The sequence below is a fragment of the Haematobia irritans genome, chromosome 3 (genome assembly GCF_050003625.1).
Source record: "Haematobia irritans isolate KBUSLIRL chromosome 3, ASM5000362v1, whole genome shotgun sequence".
Taxonomy (NCBI): Eukaryota; Metazoa; Arthropoda; class Insecta; order Diptera; family Muscidae; genus Haematobia; species Haematobia irritans.
The window spans coordinates 137079831-137095024 of NC_134399.1; the positions used below are offsets into that span (position 1 = coordinate 137079831).

The following is a 15194-nucleotide window of genomic DNA, read 5'->3' on the forward strand; positions in this document are numbered from 1 at the left end:
TTTCATGTCCTTAAAATACGAATGCGAATTTTGCTTAGCATAGAAGACGCATTTCTCTTGTATAAAGTTTTTTTTCCTTGTCCAAAAGTCAGTAAACTTTTGAATAAAGTAGTATTCATTCCAAGCCACAAAAAGGGATTATTGAAGTAAGAATACTTTTAAAACAAAATTCTCTTTTAAGTTTGTGTTTTGCGTATTTGATTCTCAGAAACAAATTTTAATTTAATTTAATTTAGTCTTTTAAAAAACTTAAATTTCCAAATTCAGACTTAACTTCATGTACAAATAATGCTAGGTTTCAAGTAAAATAGGACATGTGTTTCAACATGTCCTATTTTGTAGTTTTGTAGTGAAGATACAAAAATCTAACAAATTTAGAGACAATTTCATTAATTTTGAATAAGTTTTCGGAATTATTAAATCCAAGGTGACCTTAGTCAAACAAAATTTTGTTTCATGTAAAGATACCCATTTTTATACCCTCCACCATAGGACAAACTTTGTCATTCCGTTTGTAACACATCGAAATATTGCTCTAAGACCCCATAAAGTATATATTCTAGGTCTTGGTGAAAATATGGGTCGATCTAAGCATGTCCGTCCATCCGTCCGTCCGTCTGTTGAAATCACGCTAATTTCCGAACGAAACAAGCTATCGACTTGAAACTTGGCACAAGTAGTTGTTATTGATGTAGGTCGGATGGTATAGCAAATGAGCCATATCGGACCACTTTTACGTATAGCCCCCATATAAACCGATTCCAAGATTTGTCTTGCAGGCTCCGCAAATTTCATCCGATCTGGCTGAAATTTGGCACATGGTTTGTGTTTAGCATTGCGCTAAACTTTTGCTCAGCACTGTGGAGTTATACTTTTGAGCAGCACTGCAACTAGCGGTGCATTGACACATACATACGTCACTAGTCACAGTGCTCTCTCTCCACAGTGTTGTTGCCACCAGTAGCTGAATAATAATAACAAAGCTGTCAAATAACTTCCATCACATTGGAAAATGTAAAAGTAAAGTTAATTGTTTTGCGCCCTTTGCAACCGCCACAACGTCGTGACAAGTGAAATAAAAAAACCAAAAGAGAACAAATACAAGCCAAAGTAAAAGTTAAAATAACAAGAGTAACAAATTTATTAAACAAACTATTGTGAATATAAAAAACAAAATCAAAAGTGTTTGTAAACTATTATCAAATAAACATAAAGAAACAAAACCAACAGTGTACACATACAGTTAAATAAGAACTAAAAACTATTGCACAATTGAGAATTAAATAAATCAATAAATTTGTTAACTAATACTAAATTTGCTACTTAAAACCTACGTTGATACAAACTTTAATAATACAGTGAGCATTTGTTAATCATATAATTAATAAAATTTTGGCTACTTATACTACATTTTTGTTATTGGTAAAATTGCAAAAGAACCTAACTACCCTAAATTGAATTATAAAAAAAAAATTAAACTATTTACATACAAAATTGTGAATTATACATAAACCCTAGTTAAAATACTTACCTTGTTACATTGCCTATACTTACCTAAAATCAAATTTTAAACCTAAAATACTTACCTATTTACATTGCACATATTTACCTAACAACAGTTCGTTGAATTAACATTACTTACCTTTTGTGAAACCCTTTGTATGAACACCATTATACTTACCACTGAAATAAAACTCAAAACTGTGAAATATTAAATTGAAACAATCTTTGTGTTTTCAATAAAAAAGGCCAGTGTACAAACATTATTTGGTCCTTCGAACCGGATATGAAAATTTGCATCAAAATAATTTTTGCTTTCCCTAAATTATTGTTGGGACATTCCAAAAACTTAAAATATTTTGGACAGTGTGGTTCAAAAACAAAAAAATCATAATATTACCAAGTGCTAAATTGTGAAAGTGAATTTTGAACAGTGCTACAAAAACAAATCTTTAACAAAAATAAATTTTTCGTGCCGGTTCGGTGAGAAATTAAAATACACAAAATACACAATATCACAACAACAAAAACAAAAAGCAGAACATCGAACCTTCTCGAATTTTGGAAGGCAGATCCCGTTGAAGCGGTTTATTTGGAAGCCAACCACAAAACAACAACAAAAACACAAAGTACAACATCCAAAGTGAGTACAAGCTTTGATTTTTTTTCGTTTTTGGCGCGACAAGCCAACGGAATATATTGGGCGCTGCTAACAAGACACTCTCCCGTACTTTGATCCAAGGAGTTGTTGTTTTTTACATGCTTGACCCTATATATTTTGTATGTTTGACCCTTACATAAGCTATTTTTGCGGAAAATGGTTTTGTTTATTGATTTGCATGTTTGTTGGATAAATTTGACACAATAAATCTCACTAGCATTAACAGTGTATTATCATCCTGCTGGTATCCATTTTGTCTGTGTATGAGTGATGAACCAAATCGATTTTTTGCAAGTTAAGCTAAGTCAACAAATGTATGGAAGAAATTTAATGAAACACGAAATATTTTGGGGATAATTCGAAATTTGTATTGAACTTGTTGATTTCGTATTTATTTCCGATATATTGTGAACTTTTGGAAAATCTTTTTCTTGGAAAAAAAAAACTCGAAACTAAATTTAATTATTGTTGGGCATAACAGGGGATCTGTATCAAAAATTTTACTAACTTACGAGACTCGAAGTGGTTGTTCCCATACGTTTTTTGGTGATAAATTGAAAATTTTAATTTGAGACACGGAAAATTCAAACGTTTGGCCAAATTTTTACAAAGTACGAAAATTTTTTATTTTATGTTTTGTTAACCCTCTATTCGTATCGTAAAATCAATTAAAAAATGATGATGAAAAGTTGTCTTTGTAAGAAATTTGGAGGATGGTGAATTTTAAAACTTTCGTACCGACCCACGCATACTTACTCTTACAATACCCCTCGTACATATTCCATTTGGTGATTTGCAAACTGACTTAAGTCAATTAAAAAGAAATTCAACTGACATTTTGCAAAGTGACCCAAATCAACTTTGAAAATAAAAAGTTTGCAACTGTAAAGCAAAATTTACACCTCTCAACGGCTCATAATACTGATAAGATCTTTTCATATGTTTTGAAAAGTTATTTCTTTGTTTTGGAAACTTACTTTTTTTGGGTTTTGAAATCTTAAACAAAGACTGGGCTGGTTAAAAATATTTTAATGGGTGACTTATTCTATGCTTGTTTGGATGTGAATTTTTATAAATAAAGGCTAAATACTCAAGTAAGTTATTATTTGGCAACTAGTTTCAACTCAGTTGATGGATACGAAATTTTCGGCCCTGAAGACTACAAAATTGTATTTTCTCTGTCCAATAATAAATTTAACAAAAATCTTATACCACTATCAAGTTTGTGAAACTATTTGGGCTTTATTTAATCCTGTAAACCTATGACCCGCTTTTCTTATCTTTATTGTTTTGTCTTGCGAGTTTTTTGGTAATTCTTCTGATGGTCCGGGGAAATAATTAATCATTTGACGCAATTATCTCCGTGTTTTCAAACTTATTGTAACTTTTATAGCCGAAAGTAACACTTCAAAATTAAACACTTCTTTTGCAAGAGGTTAAGATTCGGTTTTATTTAATCCTCGTTTTTGCTTTATCTTTGCGAAGTTTTGTCGCATCAAAATTTTGACATAAGAAATAAATTGGGCAAAATGGAGAAAATTTTTAAAGAGCAATTTGTAAACAGTGTCAATGATTTGAATGATTTTGAAAGCATTTATTCTGTCGCGAAGACCACTGAAGATATTCGACAACTTGAGTCCCTAAGGGTAGAAGTTGAGACCCTATGGTCAAATGTTAAAAAAGCATACTTCGATTGTCGCAATCATGTTCCACAAGGTGAGGAACAACCAATAGATAAAACGAAACTTCGGACCCACTACCACGAAGCGATGTCGTCATACAAAAGAGTTTTGAGTTCTATCAATGCTGATATAATCGCATTAAAGGATCACGCGGCCAAAGAAAAGACAGAAAGAGAATCTTTAGAGACCCATGATAGGAATCTTGAGTTTTCGCCAGCTTTAAGACTTCCTCCCTGTGATACTGACGTTTTTAGGGGAGGATACAGCGCTTGGCCTACTTTTAGGGATCTTTTTTCTGCCATTTATATTAACAACTCTCGACTTAGTAACGTCGAAAAACTATTCCATCTGACACAGAAAACTTCTGGAGAGGCAAGGGAAATAATTAGTAACGTTCCATTAACCAATGATGGGTTTATTTTAGCATGGAAAAATTTGACGGATCGTTACGAAAACAAAAGAATGCAGGTTAATGATCAATTGAAAACACTTTTCAATTTGCCCAACGTCTCTGTTGATTCAAGTCAATCAGTGCAAAAACTTCAAAGAACAGTGAACAGTTGTATCCAGACTCTGGAAACACTTGGTATAGAAGTCAAGGAATGGGACCCAATTCTAATTTATCTCTGTTCTTCAAAATTACCAAGACCCTTTCTCGAGGAATTTGAGAATTCTTTGGAAGACTGTAAGACTCTTCCAACTTGGAATCGATTCGAACTTTTTTTGACTCACAAATTCAAAACTCTCGAGTCAGTGGTGAATATAAAACCAATATTCAATAAAACAAACCAAAATAAAGTTGATAACAAATATAGGCCAGAGAAGGGAAAATTCGTCAATAGTTTTCAAACCAACGTTTCACAGAAACCTCATTCGGGGAGCAAAAACAAATTTAATTCGAAAGCAGGTGCTACAAATTCAAAAATAACTTATCCAAACTCAAGTTCAAATAGTCAAATGTGTCCAATTTGTAGAGAAGTGCATTTTATTCGGGATTGTCCCAAATTTATTGAGAAAAATATCAATGATAGAATTCATGTTGTCAAAGTTGCACATCTTTGCTACAATTGTCTGTCATCCAACCATGGCATAAAAGATTGTAAAAGTAAATATTCTTGTCGAGAATGTAAAATGCGACATCATACAATGTTACATAAGGGAACAGAGACACAAAATGTTACCCATGACCCAACAAGAGAATTAGTACGACCCAGCACTAGTACTGCGGCTCTAACAACTCAAATACAGTCCACTCCAAACATGGAAAACAATATTACGACTTTGACTCTTCAAGATGATCGAACTTGTGAGGATCATCCCAGAGGTACATTGCTTTTCACAGCCTTAGTTCAAATCGAGTCTCGCGGACAATTATTTGATGCCAGAGCAATCATTGACTCTGGATCTCAATCTACTTTCATATCGGAAAAACTCAAGAATAAATTGTGTTTGCCAACTAAACGAAATTTAGTACATATTACAGGAGTTAGTGAGATGGTGGCAGAAACTTCTACAAAAGCTTGTCTTTTCAATTTACATTCTCGTCTAGACCCTAGCTTCCATTTAGAAGTTTGGGCTCCTGTTTTGAGGACCCTTCCGTCAAATTTACCAGCACAAAACCTAGATTTATCACTACTTAGGGATTTTGTCAACCTTGATTTGGCAGATCCAAAATTCTACATCAGTCAACCGGTTGATCTTCTAATTGGAATGGATATAGGACCCTTAATTTTTAACACTAATACACCTATGAAATCAATCGGCTCTTTATTGGCCCAGCACACCGTTTTTGGGTGGATTGTTGGTGGTCCAATATTTCACGAAAATGTTAACAAAAACAGAATCTCCTTACATAACACTGTTTCCATTGAAAATATTCTCACACGTTTTTGGGAGGTGGAGGAAATCCCAAAAAAGATTTTGAGATCAGAAGATGATGCATTTTGCGAATTAAACTTCAAAAACACTACAAAGCGTAATGAACAGGGCAGATATGTTGTGACCCTTCCATTTAAAAGTTGTGAAGAATTAGGAAATTCTCGAAATATCGCAATGGCGCAATTTTTCCGAATGGAGCGGAAGCTAATGAAGACTCCTGAAATAAAGGCACAATATGATCAAACAATTTTAGAATACTTGGAACTGGGACACATGAAGAAAATTTCGCCTCAAGAAATTTCTAAAACTCCTAATTATTATCTACCACATCATGCGGTGATAAAACCTGATCGTTTGACAACAAAACTTCGAGTTGTTTTTAATGCGTCAAGCCCTTCCTCAAATAAACGTAGCCTCAATGATAATTTATTTACTGGACCCATTCTCCAGCAAGATCTTGTCTTACAAATACTGAAATGGAGATTCTTTAAGTATGTTTATTGTGCGGATGTCACTAAGATGTACAGACAAATTCTGCTCGACAAAAGTCAAACACAATATCAGCGTATACTTTTTAGAAAATCTCCAACTGACCCATTAGAAGATTTTGAACTCTTAACAGTAACTTTTGGAGTTAATTGTGCTCCATTCCTGGCAATCCGGACACTTCTTCAACTTGCAGAGGATGTGGCGGACAAATATCCCATTGCATCAAAAATTATACGAGAAAATTTATATGTAGATGATGTTTTAGCTGGCGCGCACACTATTGAGGACGCTATTAAATCTCGTAAAGAGTTAATTCGAGCTTTGGGCTCTGCGGGTTTTAAACTAATGAAGTGGTCATCTAATAATCATAAAGTTATTCAAGATTTGCCTTCGGAACAGTTGCTTCCACTAAACTGGATGGAGTTATCTGAGGACTCATCAACCAAGACACTAGGAGTCAGGTGGAACATATCCGGGGATTATTTCACTTTTAATCAGCCAACTATAGAAGGTAGGCAAAATTACACCAAAAGAGAAGTTTTATCCTCTATTGCAAAATTATTTGACCCATGTGGATGGTTAGCTCCAGTTATTGTAGTAGCCAAATTGGTTATGCAGCAAATATGGCTGGACAAAATCGACTGGGATGACCCATTGAAAACTATTACTCTCATGAATTGGCAAAAATTCGTAAAAAATAGTGACGCTATTGAATCTGTAAAAATACCTAGATGGATTAATTTTGTCCCAAATTCAAAAATAGAGATTCATGGGTTTTGTGATGCATCCGAGAGTGCATATGGGGCAGCTTTATATATTCGTGTTGAACTCCAAGATAACCAAGTTGAAACACATCTGATAGCTGCTAAGACCCGCGTTGCTCCAATTAAAAAGATTTCTTTGCCCCGACTCGAGTTGTGCGGAGCAGTTTTACTTTCTAAATTAGCATCAACAACGATTACAAATCTTCAAATTTCTAATTACTCAACTCAGTTTTGGACAGATTCTACAATCGTGTTAGCGTGGTTAAAAAAGCCTCCCTGTGCATGGAGTACATTTGTGGGAAATCGTGTTTCTGAAATTCTGGAAAATGTTGGCAACGATAAATGGCAACATGTTGACTCCGAAGACAACCCAGCTGATGTGGCTAGTAGAGGTTGTACGCCTTCTGAATTAAAATCACATCAATTATGGTGGCATGGGCCACAATGGTTGAAGTTACCTAGAGACAGATGGCCGAAATTTGAAATTTTGGAAGACACAAATTTAGAAACAAAGACTGTGAAGGTTTTAAATGCTTCCACTTTTGAAGACCCTCTGATGCGATTTTCTTCGTTACCACGCGCTTACAGAGTATTGAGTTATGTTTTGCGTTTTTGGAGAAATACCGGGCAAAACAGATCACATCTAAGAATTTCTACCCAGGAGATAACTCCAGAAGAAATTCAAGAAACAAAACGACGTTTGCTCATTATGACTCAAAGTCAACATTTTGCACATGACTACGCTAACTTATTGAAGAAAATAAAAATCTCGTCTACTAGTAGTTTATTGACGATGAACCCATTTATTGACTCAAGTGGCATTATGCGGTCAAATGGGCGACTAGTTCAATCTCCAGTTTTAAGTTATAACGAAAGACATCCTATTCTTTTGCCATATGATGCTCGCTTTACACAACTTTTGGTTGAATTTACTCATAAAGTTACTCTTCACGGTGGTAGTCAACTTATGACCCGTGTTTTGAGATCGGAATTCTGGATATTTCGATTAAAACCTTTGGTGAAAAAAGTTATCCACAATTGTAAGACTTGCATATTATTCAAACGACACACCCAATCTCAAATAATGGCATCACTTCCGCCTGAACGCACCCTGCTTTCACGACCTTTTACTAATACAGGTGTTGATTTTGCAGGTCCCTTCAACATTAAAAACTATAAAACAAGGGTCTGCTTGATAACCAAAGGTTATATCTGTATTTTTGTGTGCTTTGCAACAAAGGCTGTTTACTTAGAAGCTACAAGTGATTTATCGTCACAGTCTTTTCTTGCGGCTTTTTCACGATTTATTGCTCGAAGAGGTTGCCCTTCTTGTATTTATTCAGATAATGGGAAGAATTTCACTGGTGCAGCAGAACTTTTGAAGAAAGATCGTCTACAATTTATGAAAAGTTTACAAACCCAAACATTGCAACAATATTCTCACAACAATCTTGTGTGGAAATTTATACCTCCTGGTGCCCCTCATATGGGCGGTTTATGGGAAGCGGGTGTGAAATCACTGAAGACCCATTTACGAAAGTTTATTCCTAATATGAGCTTCACTTTTGAAGAATTATCTACCATATTGGCTCGTATAGAAGCTTGTTTGAATTCACGACCTTTGTATAGAGCCAATGATGATCCTAATGATTTTTCTCCTCTTACCCCTGGTCATTTTTTGATCGGGACTTCAATGCTGGCTCCAGCGGAGCCTGATATTTCAGATCAAGATGTCACACTTGCCAACAGGTGGCAACGACTCAAAATTGTGTCTCAATATTTTTGTATGAGGTGGAAGTCAGAATACCTTAAAGAATTGCACCGTCGCAACAAATGGAAGTACCAGCAGGAAAATTTAAAAGAAAATGATCTCGTGGTAATAAAAGATGACAGATTTCCTCCCACTGATTGGGCAATGGGTCGGATTGAAAAAATATATCCGGGTACCGACCAAAACATAAGGGTAGTAGATATACGAACGGCAAGGGGGACATTCAGTAGACCCGTTACGAAGCTGGTCAAGCTATTTTCCGCATGACTAGCTTTTTGCGCCTTAACCAAAAAGACTTTGTACTCGCAGCGATTTTTTATTTCAGATATGGCTGCATATTTACCACGCCCGGAAAGAAGTAATAGTGAGCGACTCGGTCGGGAGAGAAACAACAGGGCACCAGAGAGGACTCCAAGGCATCGATCCAGCAATCGCCAGAACCAACACGTTGATTGGCGCGGAAGACCAACTTCCTGGCAATATTCTTGCGGTCTCTGTCAGGAAGACCACGCCATAAGTTCCTGTGCTCGATTTTTAGAGAAGACACCATCACAACGCTATGAAACTGTCGAGAGGCGTGGTTACTGTAGAAACTGCCTAGCAAGAAGTCATCTTGCTCCTGACTGTCCTTCTCTAAGTGGCTGTAGAAGATGCAATTTGCGCCATCATTCACTTCTCCACGGAGCTCCCCAATTCGACGACCCGCTAAGACCCGCTCACCTTGTTGGACCAATAGCAGAAGCGCCACCCTCAGACCCTACACCTTCTCGCGAAGATGACGCCCCTTTGCGGTGGGATTTAGTTTTTGTACCCACAGCTACGGTACGAGTGTCGGAGGACGGGGTGAACACCTGGACCACTATTCGGGCAATTATAAATCAATCTGCCACCATGTCCAGGATGGCGTATTCTACCTTTCGACGCATAGGGCTACGGTCATTTATTCATCGAGGCCATCGCTTTACAACGTTTCGCTTAATGCCTCGGAGCACCAACAGTACGTGGGCACTGCGTGTAAATGCCCTAATCACAAATGATTTGCCAACCAGACCGTATTCAGACCCTATATTAGAAGACCCGACCCGAGATCTCGCTGCAGATACGCTAGCAGATATAGACCCACGTTCAAACACAACAATAGATTTAGAGCTGGGAGCCGATGTTTATCCAGCGCTACGAAGAGATGGTCATGTTTTCACCGGGCTAGGCGATGTGCACGCCTATCAAACAACGCTTGGCTACACTTTTGCTGGTCCAATAAGGAACATGCCAATGAATTAAGCCCTAGAATCTGAAAATTGTAACACTTGTCACGGCGGGCCCAGAATGTTTAGCATTGCGCTAAACTTTTGCTCAGCACTGTGGAGTTATACTTTTGAGCAGCACTGCAACTAGCGGTGCATTGACACATACATACGTCACTAGTCACAGTGCTCTCTCTCCACAGTGTTGTTGCCACCAGTAGCTGAATAATAATAACAAAGCTGTCAAATAACTTCCATCACATTGGAAAATGTAAAAGTAAAGTTAATTGTTTTGCGCCCTTTGCAACCGCCACAACGTCGTGACAAGTGAAATAAAAAAACCAAAAGAGAACAAATACAAGCCAAAGTAAAAGTTAAAATAACAAGAGTAACAAATTTATTAAACAAACTATTGTGAATATAAAAAACAAAATCAAAAGTGTTTGTAAACTATTATCAAATAAACATAAAGAAACAAAACCAACAGTGTACACATACAGTTAAATAAGAACTAAAAACTATTGCACAATTGAGAATTAAATAAATCAATAAATTTGTTAACTAATACTAAATTTGCTACTTAAAACCTACGTTGATACAAACTTTAATAATACAGTGAGCATTTGTTAATCATATAATTAATAAAATTTTGGCTACTTATACTACATTTTTGTTATTGGTAAAATTGCAAAAGAACCTAACTACCCTAAATTGAATTATAAAAAAAAAATTAAACTATTTACATACAAAATTGTGAATTATACATAAACCCTAGTTAAAATACTTACCTTGTTACATTGCCTATACTTACCTAAAATCAAATTTTAAACCTAAAATACTTACCTATTTACATTGCACATATTTACCTAACAACAGTTCGTTGAATTAACATTACTTACCTTTTGTGAAACCCTTTGTATGAACACCATTATACTTACCACTGAAATAAAACTCAAAACTGTGAAATATTAAATTGAAACAATCTTTGTGTTTTCAATAAAAAAGGCCAGTGTACAAACAGTTTGTATATGGTCTCTAACAACCATGCAAAAATTGGTCCACATCGGTGTATAATTATATATAGCCCCCATATAAACCGATCCCCCGATTTGACTTGCGGAGCCTCTAAAAGAAGCAAATTTTATCCGATCTGGCTGAAATTTGGTACAAGGTATTAGTATATGGTCTCTAGCAACCATGCCAAAATTGGTCCATATCGGTCCATAATTATATATAGCCCCCATATAAACCGATCCCCAGATTTGACTTCCGGAACCTCTTGGAGGAGCAAAATTCATCCGATCCGGCTGAAATTTGGTACGTGGTGTTAGTATATGGTCTCTACCAACCATGCGAAACTTGGTCCATAGCGGTCTTAATTATATATAACCTCCATTTAAACCGATCCCCAGATTTGACCTGCGGAGCTCTTGCAGGAGCAAAATTCATCCGATCCGGTTGAAATTAGGTATGTGGTGAAATTTGGTACATTGCGCTAGTATATGGCCGCTAACAACCATGTCAAAATTGGTCCATATCGGTCTATAGAAAATTTTGCCAAAATTTTATTACTTTAGAACATTTTGTCAAAATTTTATTACAATAGACAATTTTGTGAAAATGTTATTACTATACAAAATTTTGTCAAGATTTTATTTCTATAGAAAATTTTATCAAAATTTTATTGCTATAGAAAATTGTGTAAAAGTTTTATTGCTATAGAAAATTTTGTCAAGCTGAGTTATATACGACGTAAGCGGCCTTTTTTTGTTTAATATATACCCCGTATGGACTAACTTACAATTGAGAAGACGGTGTTAAGAAGTTTTAAGATACCTTGCCATCGGCAAGTGTTACCGCAACCCAAGTAATTCGATTGTGGATGACAGTCTTTAGTACCAGTTTCTATGCAATCCATGGTGGAGGAACTTACGGCCGTATATACTTGTTTTAATTCGAATTACCGAACTATAAGGATAAAACGACCTTATTGAAAAGCTTATCGACTTTTGAAAACACAAGATCTTCTTTACTGAGCAAAATTCGCATTTGTATTTTAAGGACATGAAATCTTTGGCCTCATGGCCATATTTTTTCAGGTTAGATGCTGAAGAAACCAAATAGGAAGATCTGATGAAAATGGAGGCTTCCCTGTCATTAAGAAGTCAAATCGGGAGCTCGGTATATATACAGAAAGTTTTCTCTTCGTTGAAAGAATGAAATTTGTCAAATTTACGTTAGTTTAGGTATTGTGGCAGTACATTAATCTAGTCAGTCCAATTTGATACCACACGTAGTGAACTTATCAATGAGTGCTGCCCAATTATATGTTTAGCTTGAAACACTAAGAAATATCACCAGCATTACTGAGATGGGATAGTAAACCGTTGAAAAACGTTTTGGTGTTTTGTTGAAACTGGGATTGAGCCCACGACCTTTGTATACAAGGCTGCCATACTAACCATTGCACCGCTCCAATTTTACGTATTTTCAGTGATGTGAGTTTAGTGCTTTTAGCACCAAATTTAGTGCTTTTTGAAACACATAATGCACCAAATTGCCTCTTTCGTGTCTTTTCAAAAAAAAAAGCATCAAGTTGGTGCTTTTTGCATTCGGGAGTTGGTATCACTGGAAGTTTTCATAAATTTGTTCTTCATAGTTGCATGAAAAACTTTCGTACTTTTTATGAAAACGGTTACAACAGAGAAGCGGAAATCGTTACATCGCTTTAGAATTTCATCCTGATCGAGAATATAAATACTTGATATAGTCAAAAATCGATATTTCAATTTGTTACAAACGGAATGGCAAACCTATTATACCCCCCATCATCATCCTATGGTGGTAGATATAAAAAATCAACAATGTCATTATTGAGGAGTATTTCCTGTGACCCACTGTCCCAGACAATGCTACAAAACAAACATTCCCATAGATTCAGGGCAAAACAAAAACGGTGTCGATGAAATGGCATTGTGCAAAAAAAGGAAACTTTAAGGAAATCCAAAGAATTGTTGGTGATGATTGTGACAATGTTGGAAGTCAGCTCCCAATGCCTGTGGAGATGTTGCTGGCGTTGCAGATGATAGTAGTGGTGGTGGTGATGATGATGATGATAACACTCATGGCTTACACACCTGTACTGACAGTTGTTTTGAACCCTTTTGTGCCCTGTTCCTTGGGCTTGTGTCACCGAAAGCAATTGCAATCACTGAAACATATCTCTAGCAATTCTCTAGTGAGAGATATACATTTGCACTAACATAGATGTGCACAACTCTCACACACACACACATATACTGTGACAGGCAGACAATGAATATGCTTACACTGCAGTGCATTCTACGACTGCAGTATGTTGTCATGGTTTAACGATGGTGAATGCGCAATTACAGCATTGGACCTTTAGATTATCACATATTTTATCTGGAGAAAAATTTATTTTATCTTCTTTTTTTTTTTGCGAGGAAAAATAACAAATACAGAACAAGTATATACGGCCGTAAGTTCGGCCAGGCCGAATCTTATGTACCCTCCACCATGGATTGCGTAGAAACTTCTACGAAAGACTGTCATCCACAATCGAATTACTTGGGTTGTGGTATCTTAAAACTTCTTAACATCATCGGGATTATGGACTGATATGAACCAATTCCTGCATGGTTGTTGGCTACCATATACTAACATCACGTACCAAATTTCAACCGAATCGGATGAATTTTGCTCTTCCAAGGGGCTCCGCAAGCCACATCTGGGGATCGGTTTATATGGAGGCTATATATAATTATGGACCGATTTCTACCAATTTTGGCATGGGTGTTTGAGGCTATATATTAACACCACGTACCAAATTTCAACTGAATCAGATGAATTTTGGTCTTCCAAGAAGCTCCGGAGGTCAAATCTGGTGACCGGTTTATATGGGGGCTATATATAATTATGGACCAATGTGGACCAATTTTTTCATGGTAGTTAGAGACCATGTACAAAATTTCAACCGCATCGGATGAAATTTGCTTCTATTAGAGGCTCCCCAAGCCAAATCGGGGGATCGGTTTATGGTGGTATAAATAAAAATGTGATATAGGCCCTATATAAACCGACCACCTAATTTGGGGTATTCAGTATCTACGCACCGAAGTTTTCATCCGATTTGCCTGAATTTGGAAACCTAGAGATACTTTAGGTCCACAACAATATGTGCCGAATATGGTTTACATCGGTTTTGGATAGCCCCCAATAGACCGATTTGTATACCTCAATTTTTGTTCGATTTGGCTGAAATTCAAAATTTGGAGCTATTTTAGGTGCAAAATAGGTGTGGCGATTTGGGAACATATCGGTTCTTCCCTATAGACCGATTTCTCGATTTGGTGTCTTGAGTATCTAGACACTGCAATTTTCATCTGATTTTTCTGAAATCGGAAATCTAGAGCTGTTTTAGATCCACAAAGAGGTGTGCCGAATATGGTATGTTTCAGTTTCTCGATTTAACTTCTTGGGCTTCTAGACCCCGAAGTTTTTATCCGATTAAAAAGGTAAAGGTCCTGTGATTTAATTAAAAATGTTAAGGTCCTGTAAGTCCACAAATAGGTGTGCCGAATATGGTGAGAATAGTTACATGGTTTGGTTAGCCCCCAAATAGACCGATCTTCCGATTTGACTCTTGGGCTTCTAGATCCCGAAATTGTTAGCCGATTTGCCTGATATTAAAAATATTGGGGTACTGTAGGTCCACATACAGCTGTGCCGAATATGGTGTTTATCGGTCCATGTTTTGATATAGCTCCCATATAGACCGATATCTCGATTTGATTGGGGGTCAAGACACCCCAAGTTTTATCTGGTTTGTCTGAAATACAAAATCTAAAAATATTTTAGGATGACAAATAGGTGTGACGAATATGGTGTGTATCCGTCCATGTGTTGCTATAGCCCCATACAGATCGATCTCCAGATTTGACTTCTTGGGTTTCTACACACCCCACTTTTTATCAGAAATGTCTGAAGATAGATATAGTGTCGGACTTTGGGTGTAAAGACCTGTGTTGAATTTGGTTTACATCATTCCGTATTTTGATAAGTCCCCCGATCGACCGATATCCCTTTTTAATTCTTCTGCATCCTGACACCGCAATTTTTATTCGCCCAAGATTTCGTTTAGTATATGATCCATGCGATACTTTGAATCCCGAAGTTTTGTAT

At 36.4% G+C, this 15194-nt stretch overlaps 2 protein-coding genes across 2 annotated transcripts; both read left to right on the forward strand.

The window, feature by feature from the left end:
* Window positions 1-1890: 1890 nt before the first annotated feature.
* LOC142231204 (uncharacterized) lies at window positions 1891-10026 on the forward strand. The gene is made up of 2 exons (XM_075301823.1): window positions 1891-2143; window positions 9071-10026. The coding sequence occupies exon 2, from the start codon at window positions 9073-9075 to the stop codon at window positions 10024-10026; it is 954 nt and encodes a 317-aa protein (XP_075157938.1). The 5' UTR covers window positions 1891-2143; window positions 9071-9072.
* On the forward strand, window positions 3691-9012 carry LOC142231203 (uncharacterized). The gene is made up of 2 exons (XM_075301822.1): window positions 3691-5636; window positions 5862-9012. Exons 1-2 carry the CDS (start codon window positions 3691-3693, stop codon window positions 9010-9012), a joined length of 5097 nt encoding a protein of 1698 aa, XP_075157937.1.
* Window positions 10027-15194: the final 5168 nt, after the last annotated feature.

What these genes read in the sequence shown, in the direction of transcription:
- LOC142231203 (XM_075301822.1), top strand. Translation starts at nt 3,691, where the DNA reads ATGGAGAAAATTTTTAAAGAGCAATTTGTAAACAGTGTCAATGATTTG. An exon ending in GCCCAGCACACCGTTTTTGG is followed by an intron (nt 5,637 to 5,861) that starts GTGGATTGTTGG and finishes TCCATTTAAAAG; the next exon opens with TTGTGAAGAATTAGGAAATT.
- LOC142231204 (XM_075301823.1), top strand. Translation starts at nt 9,073, where the DNA reads ATGGCTGCATATTTACCACGCCCGGAAAGAAGTAATAGTGAGCGACTC.